The sequence below is a fragment of the Pseudophryne corroboree genome, chromosome 6 (assembly GCF_028390025.1).
Source record: "Pseudophryne corroboree isolate aPseCor3 chromosome 6, aPseCor3.hap2, whole genome shotgun sequence".
Lineage (NCBI taxonomy): Eukaryota > Metazoa > Chordata > Amphibia > Anura > Myobatrachidae > Pseudophryne > Pseudophryne corroboree.
In genome coordinates this window covers 267,134,647-267,149,943 of record NC_086449.1, presented here as the reverse complement: position 1 = coordinate 267,149,943, position 15,297 = coordinate 267,134,647, and the positions used below count along the sequence as shown (strand labels likewise).

The 15,297-nt window shown below is 51.0% G+C and overlaps 1 protein-coding gene across 2 annotated transcripts in view; it reads left to right on the top strand.

Annotated features, from left to right (window-relative positions):
* The window catches only part of LOC134932005 (transient receptor potential cation channel subfamily M member 7-like), a 359,306-nt gene that overhangs the window by 212,061 nt on the left and 131,948 nt on the right, over positions 1-15,297 (top strand). For both annotated transcript variants that reach the window (XM_063925995.1, XM_063925996.1), the window contains exon 16: positions 13,566-13,694. In XM_063925995.1, coding sequence (XP_063782065.1) covers positions 13,566-13,694 — 129 coding nt within the window. The remainder of the gene's footprint in view (positions 1-13,565; positions 13,695-15,297) is intronic.

Here is a 15,297-nt window from a genome sequence, read left to right as displayed (position 1 = left end):
AATCCCTTTTTAACTCAGAGGACAGTCGAACGAAATGATGAGGCCTGGCACACCCCGCCGTAGCCCTTTCAAGCTTCCGGCAGAAAACCCTGCCCATCGGAATTACCCGACAAGCAAAGTTAAGCATACCCAGCAAGGACTGCGCCTGACGCAGCGTGACCTTGCGCGAGCCTTTGAACCGGCAAATGGTTTCGCGAAGCTTTGACACTTTGTCCTGCGGCAAACGACACTCCCCCGCCACTGTGTCGATCTCAATCCCCAAGAACGAGTAAACAGGAGTCCGGACCTTCCGTTTTGTCCTCGGCTACAGGAACACCGAAGTGATAAAAAAGAGCCTGGGTACTAAACAACAAATCGGCGCACCTTGTGTCATTTGCCGGACCTGCGCATAGGAAGTCGTCAAGGTAATGCGCAACCCCGTGACCGCCTGACGTCGACTCCACACACCAATGCAGAAAAGTGCTAAAGCGCTCGAAAAATGAGCATGAAACGGAACATCCCATCGGCAGACATTTGTCGATGAAATACTCCGTCCCAATCCGGAAACCCATGAAACGGAATGAGTCAGGATGCAAAGGCAATAATCTAAAAGCTGACTCAACATCGATCTTAGCCATGAGTGCCCCGCTCCCGTAGCTGCGGACCATCTCTAGCGCCTCGTCAAATGACTGATACACCACCGAACAAAAGGCCGGTGGAATTGCGTCGTTGACCGAAGCCCCCGGCGGGTAAGACAGATGCTGTATGAGCCGAAAGGCGCCCGGGGTCTTCTTCGGAACCACCCCGACCGGGGAGACGACCAAGTCATCCACCGGGGGTGATCTAAAAGGCCCCTCCATCCTGCCCAACCTGACCTCCTTATCTACTTTCTCCCGCAGGACGGTCGGCAATGCCCGTGCTGACTGGAGGTTTCTCTGCGCCCGCACTGATACCTCGCTTGCAACAGGCAAGCGAAAACCAAACTTAAAACCGTATAACAAAAACTTAGCATCCTCTCTATTTGGATACATATTCAACCATTTGCCCATTGTTAACAACTTAACTGGCGTTGGGGCTCTGCTGAGCGGTCCCGCTCGTGGCCTGCTTAGAGTAAGGCTGCTTCCCCTTGCTTCCCTGTCGCCCCCCTTTGAAACAGGAGGAGGCTGGGTGGGCTCCCCCACAATGGTGGCAGGAGTGACGAAACCGGCACTGTTTGCCATAGGTACATGTTCCGCTGTTAAAAGCGAAGCATTTCCCCCGAGTAGCAGATCGCCCGCCCCCACGAGCGGCCAACCCGCCTGTCCTGGCCGTTCCTCCGTCCGTGGCCGCCCCCTGTGCTGATGACCCTGCGCGACGCACACCTGTCCCCTGTTTCAGGGGCTCCGCCTCTTGCTGTGAAGCCCGGGTAACCTTGAGCCATACCTCCACGTCTTTGAAGCCAAAATCCATGACCCGCAGCCCATCCTGTTTCTCCCTAAACTCTTGGTCGTACTGGCGCCATTCCGAGCCCGCGGACGTGCGCTGCATGTCATGCACTAGATGCAGGTACCGGATGATATTCATGTGCTCTTCCGGCCTATCCTCCAAATAGCATGCCGCAAACACCCAAAAACCGGCCAGCCAATTATCAAAAGACCGGAAAGCTTCAGTACCCATGCCTGTCTTAGCGGCCGCCGCTTTGTAATCCCTCTTCATGGCCCTCGTCAAGACGAATAAGTCCACAAAGTCACCCCTACATATTTTCTTGCGGCAGCTATCTCGCAGCCCCCTCATAACTGCGGTGTATTCGCAGCGCACTACCCCCGGCAGATCTCGCCTCTTCTTTGCCCTACGCTCCTCTACACTCATTCGCCTGCGTCGCTTGCGCCTATTCTGCTGCCTTGCCGCTCTTTTGGCAAGTTTCTCGGCCTCCCTCCTTGCCCTAGCAGTGCTATCCGCGTCAGACGCCTGCGACGCTAAAGAAGAGGAGGACGCGGAGGAAGAAGAGCTTCGCGAACTCAAGCTCGTGGTGGAAACCGATATAGAGTGGACCAACTCACCGGATGCTCTCGACCTCTCCGACCCGGATCCTTCGTCATCCTCCGGCCAATCCTCATCCGCCACGGAGTCCGCCCCATCTCTTTCACTATGGCCCTCTGTGGAAGACAAAAAAGAAGAAGAGGGCCCGGCCCACGCTTGTGGCGGACGCCGGGCACCCCGTGCGGAATGCGCGGTGACTGTGCGCCCCCGCTCACCCCTAGGTCCTAGCTCAAGCTCCGCCGCAGCGGCCCCCAGCTCTCGGCAGGCCCGTGCTATTCGCTGTGCCGCTGATGCTCTAAGGTCGCCAGACCCCCTGCGTGCTGCAGACTGACCCCCATCCCGCGCGGCGCGCCGCGCGGAACCGCCGCCCGATGGGTGGCCGGACCTTGGTTGGGCGCGAGCCCGCGCCCGCTGACTACTTGATGCGCCCCCGGGACCCTGTTTGTCGAAATCAAGGGCCCCCCTAACGGCTCCGCCACTCTCCATTTCAGAGCCAGCTTCTTCCCTGCCTGAGAAAGCAGAAAAGTCCCCTGACCCCGCGGAGGACACACTGCCGGGCTCTGCGGCCCGTGCCGCGGCCCTGCGGCCGCTGACCCATTCCCTGTCCTCCTTCCTGCCTCGGGGCCTGCTGTGACCCGCGGTATCCGCGGGTAACTGCTGCCCCCCCGTGCGTGTCCCCCCGCGCGACACCGGGCCCGCGGCGGGCGCACCCGCCCGCTGGCCCCGGGCATCCCTTGCTGCAGGTGTTGTACCCCTACTGCCTATTGCCGCCCCTATGCGCCCAGCGTTGCCTACCTGAGGCATACGCTGCACCCCCCTCATGTGCTCCCTCTCCCTGCCTTTTACCGGCATACGGGGAGAAGGAACAGGTGATCCGTCCGCCGGGAGCACTGCTGCGCGTGCACGCGCGCGGCCAGCAGCTTGCGGCACGAGCGTGGGCGCGCGCGCGCCTCGGGCGCGCGTCCCACGTCCTCCCGCACACGGTCTCCCGCCATGCTCTTCCTCGTCGGCCGCCGCGCGGGCTTCCTGCATAGGCCCCGCGCGGCGACCGCTTTCTCCCCCAACAGTCCTCTCCCCCCGCCCGGCATTAACCCTCGGCCGCGGCGAGGCAGGAGAGGTGTTCTCAGTTGCCGGGCGCTCACCGCAGCGCGCATGCGCGCGCCCGCGGGCGCCCGATCTGCTCCCGGGTACGGCGGCTCCCGGAGGGGACGGCCGCCGCCCGCTGGTCCTTGGGAGGCTTGAAGGGACGACCGGTCCCTCACGCCGCCCTCTTCCTGCTGACATGCTCCTGGCCCCTGGCGGCGATACCGCCCGGCCCCCGCTGCCTACGGCCGTGGATGTAGAGGCCCGAGAGGACGGAGCCCCGTCCCTCAGGCCACCCACAGCCTCCTCAGGGCCCGCTCGGACTTCCGAGCTGAAACGAGCCGGGGCCCTCAAAACTCGCCGGGGTCTAGAAGCCATTGTGAGCAGACAGACCAGTGATACAATATAGATAGGAGGGGGGAAGAGCAGCCACAGGTGAATGAGCAAAAGACAAGGGAAAAAACAAAGTTTTAGCTGTCACTGCAGCACTCACCAAACTAGGAAACCGAGTCACCAAGAGACTTAAAATGGCTTCTCCTTCCCTATATATAACAAGCCCTCCCCCTCAAAGGCTGTACTTTCCTTACAGCTGGGTCCACCCCTCCCCAGATGTTTAACCCTTTCCTCTCCTATGCAGTCAATCCTCTCTCCTTTTTATGGTATGCAATTATTCCAAAATACGGAAAAATCCGATATCCAAAATACCTCTGGTCCCAAGCATTTTGGATAAGGGATACTCAACGTGTGTGTGTGTGTGTGTGTGTGTGTGTGTGTGTGTGTGTGTGTGTGTGTGTGTGTGTGTATGTGTATATATATATATATATATATATATTAATACAGAAAGTCCCGGCACTCCTCTTTGCAGAATTAGGTGCTGCGGTGCCCTCCCAGAGGTATTGCTCCTCAATGTATAGAATGAAGAATGAGGGCGGCACTCACGCAGACTTTTGCTGATGTAGAATAAGTCAGTTTAATGATCCGACATGTTTCGGGGACTCACCCCGTCCTCAGGGCCTTGAGGACGGGGTGAGTCCCCGTAACATGTCGGATCATTAAACTGACTTATTCTACATCAGCAAAAGTCTGCGTGAGTGCCGCCCTTATTCTTCATTCTATATATATATATATATATATATATATATATATATAAAATCTATCACACATTTATATATACATACACAAACACGTAAACACACATACATACAAACTGTACATACACAAGCACACACACAAACCCGCATACATACCTACATACCATACAAATACACACATAAACAAAGATGTAAAACTTACATATACAGTGTTTTTTACTGTATGCACTACACCAGGGCTGGGAGCATAGGGGCGGCCACGGCAGTGTGAGGGTGGAGGGAGCTACTGTGGCTGAGCATGCGCAGCCAGCAGTTCCCACAGCACCTGGGACATTCTGTAAGCAGAGAACTGCCAAGCTCTCTGCTGTTGCTGCAGCTCCGCATTCGCGACCACGGCTTTTGCTGAGATGTAGGCACAGCTGTCTCAAAATGTTTGTTAGGGTCATCAGGGGGGGTTTCCAGGTACTCGGACCCCCCCGCGTGTGCCACTGATATCAAAGGCTGCTCTACAATTGATAAAATCTTTAGTTTGAAATGTTTCTCTGCTGAAATTGGATACAAATTCTATTTCTCTTTCATCCACTATTGGACACTGGATAGTGATTACACTGGGGTATAGACAGGTCGGTGGTTAGTGCGTGCTGGCACATACAGTATGTAGAAGTGTGAAGGCTCCTCCCTCTCTATGCCCCATCAGTCTTAGAAATGTGCTGATGGGAGCCGGTCACGTCGTGCTGAGCTCCAGCCCTATTTTCTTTGATTTATTTTGATTTATTTGTATTTATTTTAATTTTTTAACTTTCTCTATCGTCCTAGTGGATGCTGGGGTTCCTGAAAGGACCATGGGGAATAGCGGCTCCGCAGGAGACAGGGCACAAAAGTAAAGCTTTCCGATCAGGTGGTGTGCATTGGCTCCTCCCCCTATGACCCTCCTCCAAGCCAGTTAGATTTTTGTGCCCGGCCGAGAAGGGTGCAATCTAGGTGGCTCTCCTAAAGAGCTGCTTAGAAAAGTTTAGCTTAGGTTTTTTATTTTACAGTGAGTCCTGCTGGCAACAGGATCACTGCAACGAGGGACTTAGGGGAGAAGAAGTGAACTCACCTGCGTGCAGGATGGATTGGCTTCTTGGCTACTGGACATCAGCTCCAGAGGGACGATCACAGGTACAGCCTGGATGGTCACCGGAGCCTTGCCGCCGGCCCCCTTGCAGATGCTGAAGTAAGAAGAGGTCCAGAATCGGCGGCAGAAGACTCCTCAGTCTTCTAAAGGTAGCGCACAGCACTGCAGCTGTGCGCCATTTTCCTCTCAGCACACTTCACACGGCAGTCACTGAGGGTGCAGGGCGCTGGGAGGGGGGCGCCCTGGGAGGCAAATGAATACCTATTTTGGCTAAAAATACCTCACATATAGCCTCCGGAGGCTATATGGAGATATTTAACCCCTGCCAGAATCCGTTAAGAGCGGGAGACGAGGCCGCCGAAAAAGGGGCGGGGCCTATCTCCTCAGCACACAGCGCCATTTTCCCTCACAGAAAGGCTGGAGGGAAGGCTCCCAGGCTCTCCCCTGCACTGCACTACAGAAACAGGGTTAAAACAGAGAGGGGGGGCACTAAATTGGCGTTAGAAATATATAAAAAAGATGCTATAAGGGAAAACACTTATATAAGGTTGTCCCTATATAATTATAGCGTTTTTGGTGTGTGCTGGTAAACTCTCCCTCTGTCTCTCCAAAGGGCTAGTGGGTCCTGTCCTCTATCAGAGCATTCCCTGTGTGTGTGCTGTGTGTCGGTACGTGTGTGTCGACATGTATGAGGACGATGTTGGTGAGGAGGCGGAGCAATTGCCTGTAATGGTGATGTCACTCTCTAGGGAGTCGACACCGGAATGGATGGCTTATTTAGGGAATTACGTGATAATGTCAACACGCTGCAAGGTCGGTTGACGACATGAGACGGCCGACAAACAATTAGTACCGGTCCAGACGTCTCAAAAACACCGTCAGGGGTTTTAAAACGCCCGTTTACTTTAGTCGGTCGACACAGACACAGACAGGGACACTGAATCCAGTGTCGACGGTGAATAAACAAACGTATTCCTTATTAGGGCCACACGTTAAAGGCAATGAAGGAGGTGTTTCATATTTCTGATACTACAAGTACCACAAAAGAGGGTATTATGTGGGATGTGAAAAAACTACCGTAGTTTTTCCTGAATCAGATAAATTAAATAAAGTGTGTGATGATGCGTGGGTTCCCCCCGATAGAAAATTATGGGCGGTATACCCTTTCCCGCCAGAAGTTAGGGCGCGTTGGGAAACACCCCTTAGGGTGGATAAGGCGCTCACACGCTTATCAAAACAAGTGGCGGTACCGTCTATAGATAGGGCCGTCCTCAAGGACCAGCTGACAGGAGGCTGGAAAATATCATAAAAAGTATATACACACATACTGGTGTTATACTGCGACCAGCGATCGCCTCAGCCTGGATGTGCAGAGCTGGGGTGGCTTGGTCGGATTCCCTGACTAAAAATATTGATACCCTTGACAGGGACAGTATTTTATTGACTATAGAGCATTTAAAGGATGCATTTCTATATATGCGAGATGCACAGAGGGATATTTGCACTCTGGCATCAAGAGTAAATGCGATGTCCATATCTGCCAGAAGATGTTATGGACACGACAGTGGTCAGGTGATGCAGATTCCAAACGGCACAAAGGTGTATTGCCGTATAAAGGAAGAGGAGTTATTTGGGGTCGGTCCATCGGACCTGGTGGCCACGGCAACTGCTGGAAAATCCGCCGTTTTTACCCTAAGTCACATCTCTGCAGAAAAAGACACCGTCTTTTCAGCCTCAGTCCTTTCGTCCCTATAAGATCATATCTGCCCAGGGATAGAGGAAAGGGAAGAAGACTGCAGCAGGCAGCCCATTCCCAGGAACAGAAGCGTTCCACCGCTTCTGACAAGTTCTCAGCATGGCGCTGAGACCGTACAGGACCCCTGGATCCTACAAGTAGTATCCCAGGGGTACAGATTGGAATGTCGAGACGTTTCCCCTTCGCAGGCTCCTGAAGTCTGCTTTACCAAGGTCTCCCTCCGACAAGGAGGCAGTATGGGAAAAAATTCACAAGCTGTATTCCCAGCAGGTGATAATTAAATTACCCCTCCTACTACAAGAAAAGGGGTATTATTCCACACTATATTGTGGTACTGAAGCCAGAAGGCTAGGTGAGACTTATTCTAAAAATTTTTTTGAACACTTACAAAGGTTCAAATCAAGATGGAGTCACTCAGAGCAGTGATAACGAACCAGGAAGAAGGGGACTATATAGTGTCCCGGGACATCAGGGATGCTTACCTCTATGTCCCAAATTTGCCCTTCTCACTAAGGGTACCTCAGGTTCGTGGTGCAGAACTGTCACTATCAGTTTCAGACGCTGCCGTTTGGATTGTCCACGGCACCCCGGGTCTTTACCAAGGTAATGGCCGAAATGATGATTCTTCTTCGAAGAAAAGGCGTCTTAATTATCCCTTACTTGGACGATCTCCTGATAAGGGCATAGTCCAGGGAACAGTTGGAGGTCGGAGTAGCACTATCTCGGATACTGCTACAACAGCACGGGTGGATTCTAAATATTCCAAAATCGCAGCTGATCCCGACGACACGTCTGCTGTGCCTAGGGATGATTCTGGACACAGTCCAGAAAAAGGTGTTTCTCCCGGAAGAGAAAGCCAGGGAGTTATCCGAGCTAGTCAGGAACCTCCTAAAAACAGTGCATCATTGCACAAGGGTCCTGGTAAAAATGGTGGCTTCCTACGAAGCAATTCCATTCGGCAGATTTCACGCAAGAACTTTTCGGTGGGATCTGCTGGACAAATGGTCCGGATCGCATCTTCAGATGCATCAGCGGATAACCCTATATCCAAGGACAAGGGTGTCTCTCCTGTGGTGGTTATAGAGTGCTCATCTTCTAGAGGGCCGCAGATTCGGCATTCAGGTTTGGATGCTGGTGACCACGGAGCCCAGCCCGAGAGGCTGGGGAGCTGTCACACAAGGAAAAAATTTCCAGGGAGTGTGATCAAGTCTGGAGACTTTTCTCCACATAAATATACTGGAGCTAAGGGTAAATTTATAATGCTCTAAGCTTAGCAAGACCTCTGCTTCAAGGTCAGCCGGTATTGATCCAGTGGGAAAAACATCACGGCAGTCGCCCACGTAAACAGACAGGGCGACACAAGAAGCAGGAGGGCAATGGCAAAAACTGCAAGGACTTTTCGCTGGGCGGAAAATCATGTGATAGCACTGTCAGCAGTGTTTCATCCCGGGAATGGAAACTGGGAAGCAGACTTCCTCAGCAGGCACGACCTCCACCCGGGAGAGTGGAAACTTCATCGGGAAGTTTTTTCCACATGATTGTAAACCGTTGGGAAATACCAAAGGTGGACACGATGGCGTCCCGTCTGAACAAAAAACGGGACAGGTATTGCGCCACGTCAAGAGACCCTCAGGCAATAGCTGTGGACGTTCTGGTAACACCGTGGGTGTACCAGTCGGTGTATGTGTTCCCTCCTCTGCTTCTCATACCTAAGGTGCTGAGAATTATAAGACGTAGAGGAGTAAGAACTATACTCATGGCTCCGGATTGGCCAAGAAGGACTTGGTACCCGGAACTTCAAGAGATGCTTACAGAGGTCTTATGGCCTCTGCCGCTAAGAAGGGACTTGCTTCAGCAAGTACCATGTCTGTTCCAAGACTTACCGCAGCTGCGTTTGTCGGCATGGCGGTGGAAAGCCGGATCCTAAGGGAAAAAGGCATTCCGGAAGAGGTCATTCCTACCCTGGTCAAAGCCAGATAGGAGGTGACCGCACAACATTATCACCACATGTGGCGAAAATATGTTGCGTGGTGTGAGGCCAGGAAGGCCCCACAAAGAAATTTCAACTCGGTCGTTTCCTGCATTTCCTGCAAACAGGAGTGTCTATGGGCCTCAAATTGGGGTCCATTAAGGTTCAAATTTCGGCCCTGTCGATTTTCTTCCAGAAAGAATTGGCTTCAGTTCCTGAAGTCCAGAAGTTTGTCAAGGGAGTATTGCATATACAACCCCCCTTTTGTGCCTCCAGTGGCACTGTGGGATCTCAACGTAGTTCTGGGATTCCTCAAATCACATTGGTTTAAAACCAGTCAAATCTGTGGATTTGAAGCATCTCACATGAAAAGTGACCATGCTCTTGGCCCTGGCCTGGACCAGGCGAGTGTCAAATTGGTGGTTTTTTCTCAAAAAAAGCCCATATCTGTTTGTCCATTCGGACAGGGCAGAGCTGCGGACTCGTCCCCAGTTCTCTCCCTAAGGTGGTGTCAGTGTTTCACCTGAACCAGCTTATTGTGGTGCCTTGCACCTACTAGGGACTTGGAGGACTCCAAGTTGCTAGATGTTGTCAGGGCCCTGAAAATATGTTCCAGGACGGCTGGAGTCAGGAAAACTGACTTGCTGTTATCCTGTATGCACCCAACAAACTGGGTGCTCTTGCTTCTAAGCAGACTATTGCTAGTTGGATGTGTAATACAATTCAGCTTGCACATTCTGTGGCAGGCCTGCCACAGCCAAAATATGTAAATGCCCATTCCACAAGGAAGGTGGGCTCATCTTGGGCGGCTGCCCGAGGGGTCTCGGCTTTAAAACTTTGCCGAGCAGCTACTTGGTCAGGGGCAAACACGTTTGCTAAATTCTACAAATTTGATACCCTGGCTAAGGAGGACCTGGAGTTCTCTCATTCGGTGCTGCAGAGTCATCCGCACTCTCCCGCCCGTTTGGGAGCTTTGGTATAATCCCCATGGTCCTTTCAGGAACCCCAGCATCCACTAGGACGATAGAGAAAATAAGAATTTACTTACCGATAATTCTATTTCTCGGAGTCCGTAGTGGATGCTGGGCGCCCATCCCAAGTGCGGATTATCTGCAATACTTGTACATAGTTACAAAAATCGGGTTATTATTGTTGTGAGCCATCTTTTCAGAGGCTCCGCTGTTATCATACTGTTAACTGGGTTTAGATCACAAGTTGTACGGTGTGATTGGTGTGGCTGGTATGAGTCTTACCCGGGATTCAAAATTCCTCCCTTATTGTGTACGCTCGTCCGGGCACAGTACCTAACTGGCTTGGAGGAGGGTCATAGGGGGAGGAGCCAGTGCACACCACCTGATCGGAAAGCTTTACTTTTGTGCCCTGTCTCCTGCGGAGCCGCTATTCCCCATGGTCCTTTCAGGAACCCCAGCATCCACTACGGACTCCGAGAAATAGAATTATCGGTAAGTAAATTCTTATTTTCTGGCCTCAGGACAGTCGCTTCGCCACTTATTAAGAAGTGTGGTCCAGGTCTCAGGCGACCGATGCTCTCTTTTATGCAGTGCGGCTAGCTCCAACTGAGCTTGGCTATATGGGGGTGCATTGTCAGTGTGCTTACATGCTGGGACAGTGGTGGTGGTGTGTGTGTGGGGGGGTGGGGTGGGGGATTGTCGCACGCATTTTATTACTGTTAAAATCAGTCTGTTGTTGCCTGGCCACCTAAATAGTTGCAGTCAGCGGGTCCTGGTCAGTGGGGGAGGAGGGGGTGGAGCCACGATCACTGTGGGCTGCTGCTTGTCAGTCAGCAGCAGGGGCCTGCAGTGTTCCTGTAGGCCCTGCAGCTTTCTCAGTGGCTGTTTCATGCTGTTCCTGTTCTCTTTCCTCACAGCAAGCTGAGTACAGGCGCCATTTGGCTGCACCAGCACTACTTCTACAGCAGTGGCACTAAAGCTGATCCTATCCACCTCCTGACATCCCTGCTTCACCATCTCTGGGGGATGTAGGTGCACTGGGGGGTATTCTGGGTTGTTGGGTGTGGGGATCTGATTAGGGGAGTAGTTTCTCTCTCTACCTCTATTCTGCCTTAGCCTTCCCTATTGTTTTTTCTCTGCAGTATGTGTCTCTGTGTGTCTCCGTATGAGAATGACAGGCAGGGTTGCATCCACAATGGCTTCCCAGAAGCGTTTTTTTGTGTTCCAACTGCAATGCTAATTTATCTCAGGCTGGTGCAGATGGCACTACACTGTTATTCCTGCACAGCCGAGGGGGTCTCCCATCTGCCTTAGGGTGGGTTATGACTAATTCAACCTCGAAATGAGTCGCTTCCCGTAGGAAATGGGAATTAGCACTAGCTGAGCGCCCGTTCTCTGGTCCCTTGTCCTCTTTTCGCTCTACAGAACCGGCTTGGACAGCGGGCTTAACCAAGTCAGTAGAGGGTATCAGCAAGTATCCGCGCTACCTGGGTAAGGTAATACCCGCATAAAACCTTAGGATACAATTTAAGTACAAAAGTCAGAGAACATTTGCGCTGCACCCAAAGTATAAAAATTCACGTTCAGGGACTTTTTTCCCAAAACACCTTTTAAAAAGTTCACTGGTTAGCACACTTCAAATGGAGAAAGTCAATGAAGATAGCATTGCACCAATAATGTCAGCGTTCACAGCAAAGGACTTCCTTTCCCGATACACCTTGAAAACTCTTTTTCTTTTGGAAACTAACTTACTTTTAAATTCTCGCCCCTAGGCCCATAAAGGTATCTTGTCACCCTCTGATATTGGTTGGAATACACCCAGTCACAGTACACAGTGCATCAGCTTAACAGATACACACATAAGGACATTTACATTCAAGTTCTGCCTCGCATTCATATAATGGTATCTTTAGCAGGTCGTCTTAGTGGTATCCGGACTCCAGGTCAACAACAAAAAGGTCGACACACCTTAGGTTGACGCCAATTGGTCGACACACCTTAGGTCGCCATGGACAAAAGGTCGACGTGGTCAAAAGGTCGACAGGAACAAGGTCGACATGGAAAAAAGGTCTACATGAGTTTTTCACATTTTTTTTCTTTTTTGGAACCTTTTCATACTTAACGATCCACGTGGACTACGATTGGAACGGTAATCTCTGCCGAGCGGAGCGAAGGCACCATGCCCGAAGCATGGCGAGCGAAGCGAGCCATGCGAGGGGACGCGGTGCACTAATTGGGGTTCCCGGTCACTCTACGAAGAAAACGACACACCAAAAAAACATAAAAAAATCATGTCGACCTTTTTCCATGTCGACCTTGTTCCTGTCGACCTTTTGTCCATGTCGACCTTTTGTCAATGTTGACCTAAGGTGTGTCGACCAATTGGCGTCGACCTAAGGTGTGTCGACCTTTTTGTTGTCGACCTGGAGTCCCAGACCCGTCTTAGTGTCCCCAGTAAAAGCAATATCCACAGCAGGATGTTCAATAAAAAAAAGTCCTTATATAAAAAATATACACATCATTTAAAATCACAAAAAATACAGCATTAGCACAGTCCAACAGGTGGAATACAGGAGGAGAGAAGTGCAGCAGTTGTTTATTACCAGAGACCTTCCCAGCTACAGACTCGGAGACCCAGGTAACTGTCAGCTGTGATCAAACTCTCCCACGGTTCCACACAGACGCAGCTCCTTCACAGATGACGACAGCGGCACACAGGACCAGTGCGAGTTCAGTTGGACAACATGATGGAGGTCGCGTATATTAATCATCAAGGCGGAATGCAAAGTCCCATGGCCATGAGAGAGGTGGCGAAGGTTCATCAGGTAATCCTCTTAGTAGTCTTCATACCAGGAGTGGACAACTGGGAAGCCGATTACCTCAGTCACCAGGATCTTCATCCAGGAGAATGGCCTTTTCATCCGGACATATTTCAGGTCCTCATCCGGAGATGAGGATGTCCGCAGGTGGACCTCATGGCCTCCCGGTTGAATCATCAGTTGCCCTGCTACGTGTCCAGAACAAGGGATCCAGCGGTGGTGGTGGTAGACGCAATCACGGTCCCCTGGCCATAGGACCTAGTTTATCTGTTTTCGTCCATTCCTCTTCTACCCGGCGTCCTCAAGTTCATCAAGCGCAAGACTGCCATGGTCATATTGGTGGCTTCAAATTGGCCTCGGCGGAAAAATGGAGGAAGTCTGCCTTGGAGTGTGATTTCCATCACTGGTGCTCGGTAGTGCGTGCACATTTTTGCTGATATCTGGTGAATTTGGAATGCCAGGGTTAAGGTGTTGATTTGCGAAGGTGAATAAAGGTCATTAGAGCAACAGAGACAAGAGCAGAAGCAAGGGAGTTATTGTATAGTGAAGTGGGTTTACATGAAAAGCCTTGGTCTACGTGGAAATTCCCACTCAAAACCAGAATGTTTATTACCTGGGTGGTATTTTAGGTGAGGATGGAAATGTTGTAATGAATGGACGGTGTGGTCCACATGGGATAACAGTCTGTAAATTAGGGGGATCTGTTCCATATACATGTTTCATCATTTTAAATTATTGATCTGTTGTATGTTTGATTTTAGATGGCTTACTTGGCGTTTCTGATGCTCTACACATATGTAGTCCTGGTTAAAATGGAAAGTTTGCCTTCTGTCCAAGAGTGGATTGTGGTCTCATTCATATTTACCACAGCTGTAGATACAGTACGTGAGGTATGTATTGAGGAAATAAATTTGATTAGAACTTTATTGTTGGTTTCATAATATTTTTTATTTTTAAATTGAGTGATTTTTTTATTTCTTTAAATAAAACATTAAACAAAACAATAAATCCAGTACATAAGAAATAATGATGCACACAGCTTGCATATATAATTGCAGGAATCCTCATAAACTAGGCTATGAATTAGCATAAAAAATAATATTTTTTAAGAAAAACAAAAATCAAGAAAAAGGAAGGGCCACCCCTACTGTGGTACCCCGGAAAAATTGTGTATACCCTTTTAACATATAAATGACAGTGATTGCACCTTATGTATCATTTGGCTAGCACAGCAGGGTTAAGGGACGGACCAGAGTCGGGTCACATGTCCTGTTTATGAGGTGGCAGGATCTGATTGGACAGTAACAGTGTCGGACTGGGGCATGAAGGGTCCACCGGAGCAATGCAGTAGTAGGGGACTATGCTTAGGGGTGTGGCCTGTCACCACAGAGGCTTGGCTAACCATTAGCGAGTGCATGGCCTGGGCCCCTTGATAAATATATACAGTAAATACTGCTAGTGCATGGACAATAATGTACAGATTAATAGCAGCAATGCACTGAACAAAATACACCAAAGTCCTGTGCAGTGTAATGTAACATATGCATAATGTATAATCAGTACATAGTCTGGAACCTGATCCCTACAGGAGGAGAAGGGCCCCCAGTCAGTGGGGCCCACCAAGTGTTTCTCCTGTACCCCTGGGGGCCTGTCGCACCCTGTACAGTAAAGCTGAGAGCAAGCGCAGCCTTGTGGAAAGAAGAGGGCGTGGACACAGAGTTGGATAGAAGCCATTGCGGGGAGCAGGCTGGCTTTGAAGAGCGGAGCAGGACAGCCGTGTTGTGAGAGTTGGGTGGTCACGTAGGGCAGTGGAGAGCAACGATGCAGAGTCAAGGCTGCAGGGTACTTCCGCATGTTGGAGAGAACCGGTAGAGTGGGCGTTAGAAGCTGCAGCTGGGGACCAGACACCACCAGGCCTGTGCAGACGCACGTATGCCGCAGCCATGTTTGAAGAGCTTGATCCTGGAGTAACCTGAGAAGTTCAGAGTGAATGAAGGAGACTGTTGTTGTTGCTTACTGCAGGAGCCCTATTGTCATTTGTCACATTTACACCGGCCATGACCGCATGGAGAGGGGGTTCTTCTCACAGGCCTATTGCTGAGAACCATGCAGAGTAACCCCTGTTTGAGCACAGCGCTGATCAGTATAAAGACACAGTGGGGGTCATTTAGACCAGATCGCTGCTGTGCTTTTTCACAGCAATTAGCAGAATTTGCTATGCTTTGGATTACATGCTGGGGGCCGCCCATTGCAGGGCAAAGCCGCCCAGCATGCTGACCGCCACCTCACCCCCTTGATGAAGCAGAAATTGCGATCGCATCACAATTTCTGCTTCATAGCAGAAATTAGGGATGCTTCCTGCGTTCCGGTAGGAAGGCCGCCGCCATGTCCCTGATCACGGCGGCTGCATGTGACATCAGGCAGCCACAGCGATCACACCCTCGCCACGCCCCGTTCGTGCCGGCACGCCTTCCGTTTACCGGTCACACCCCC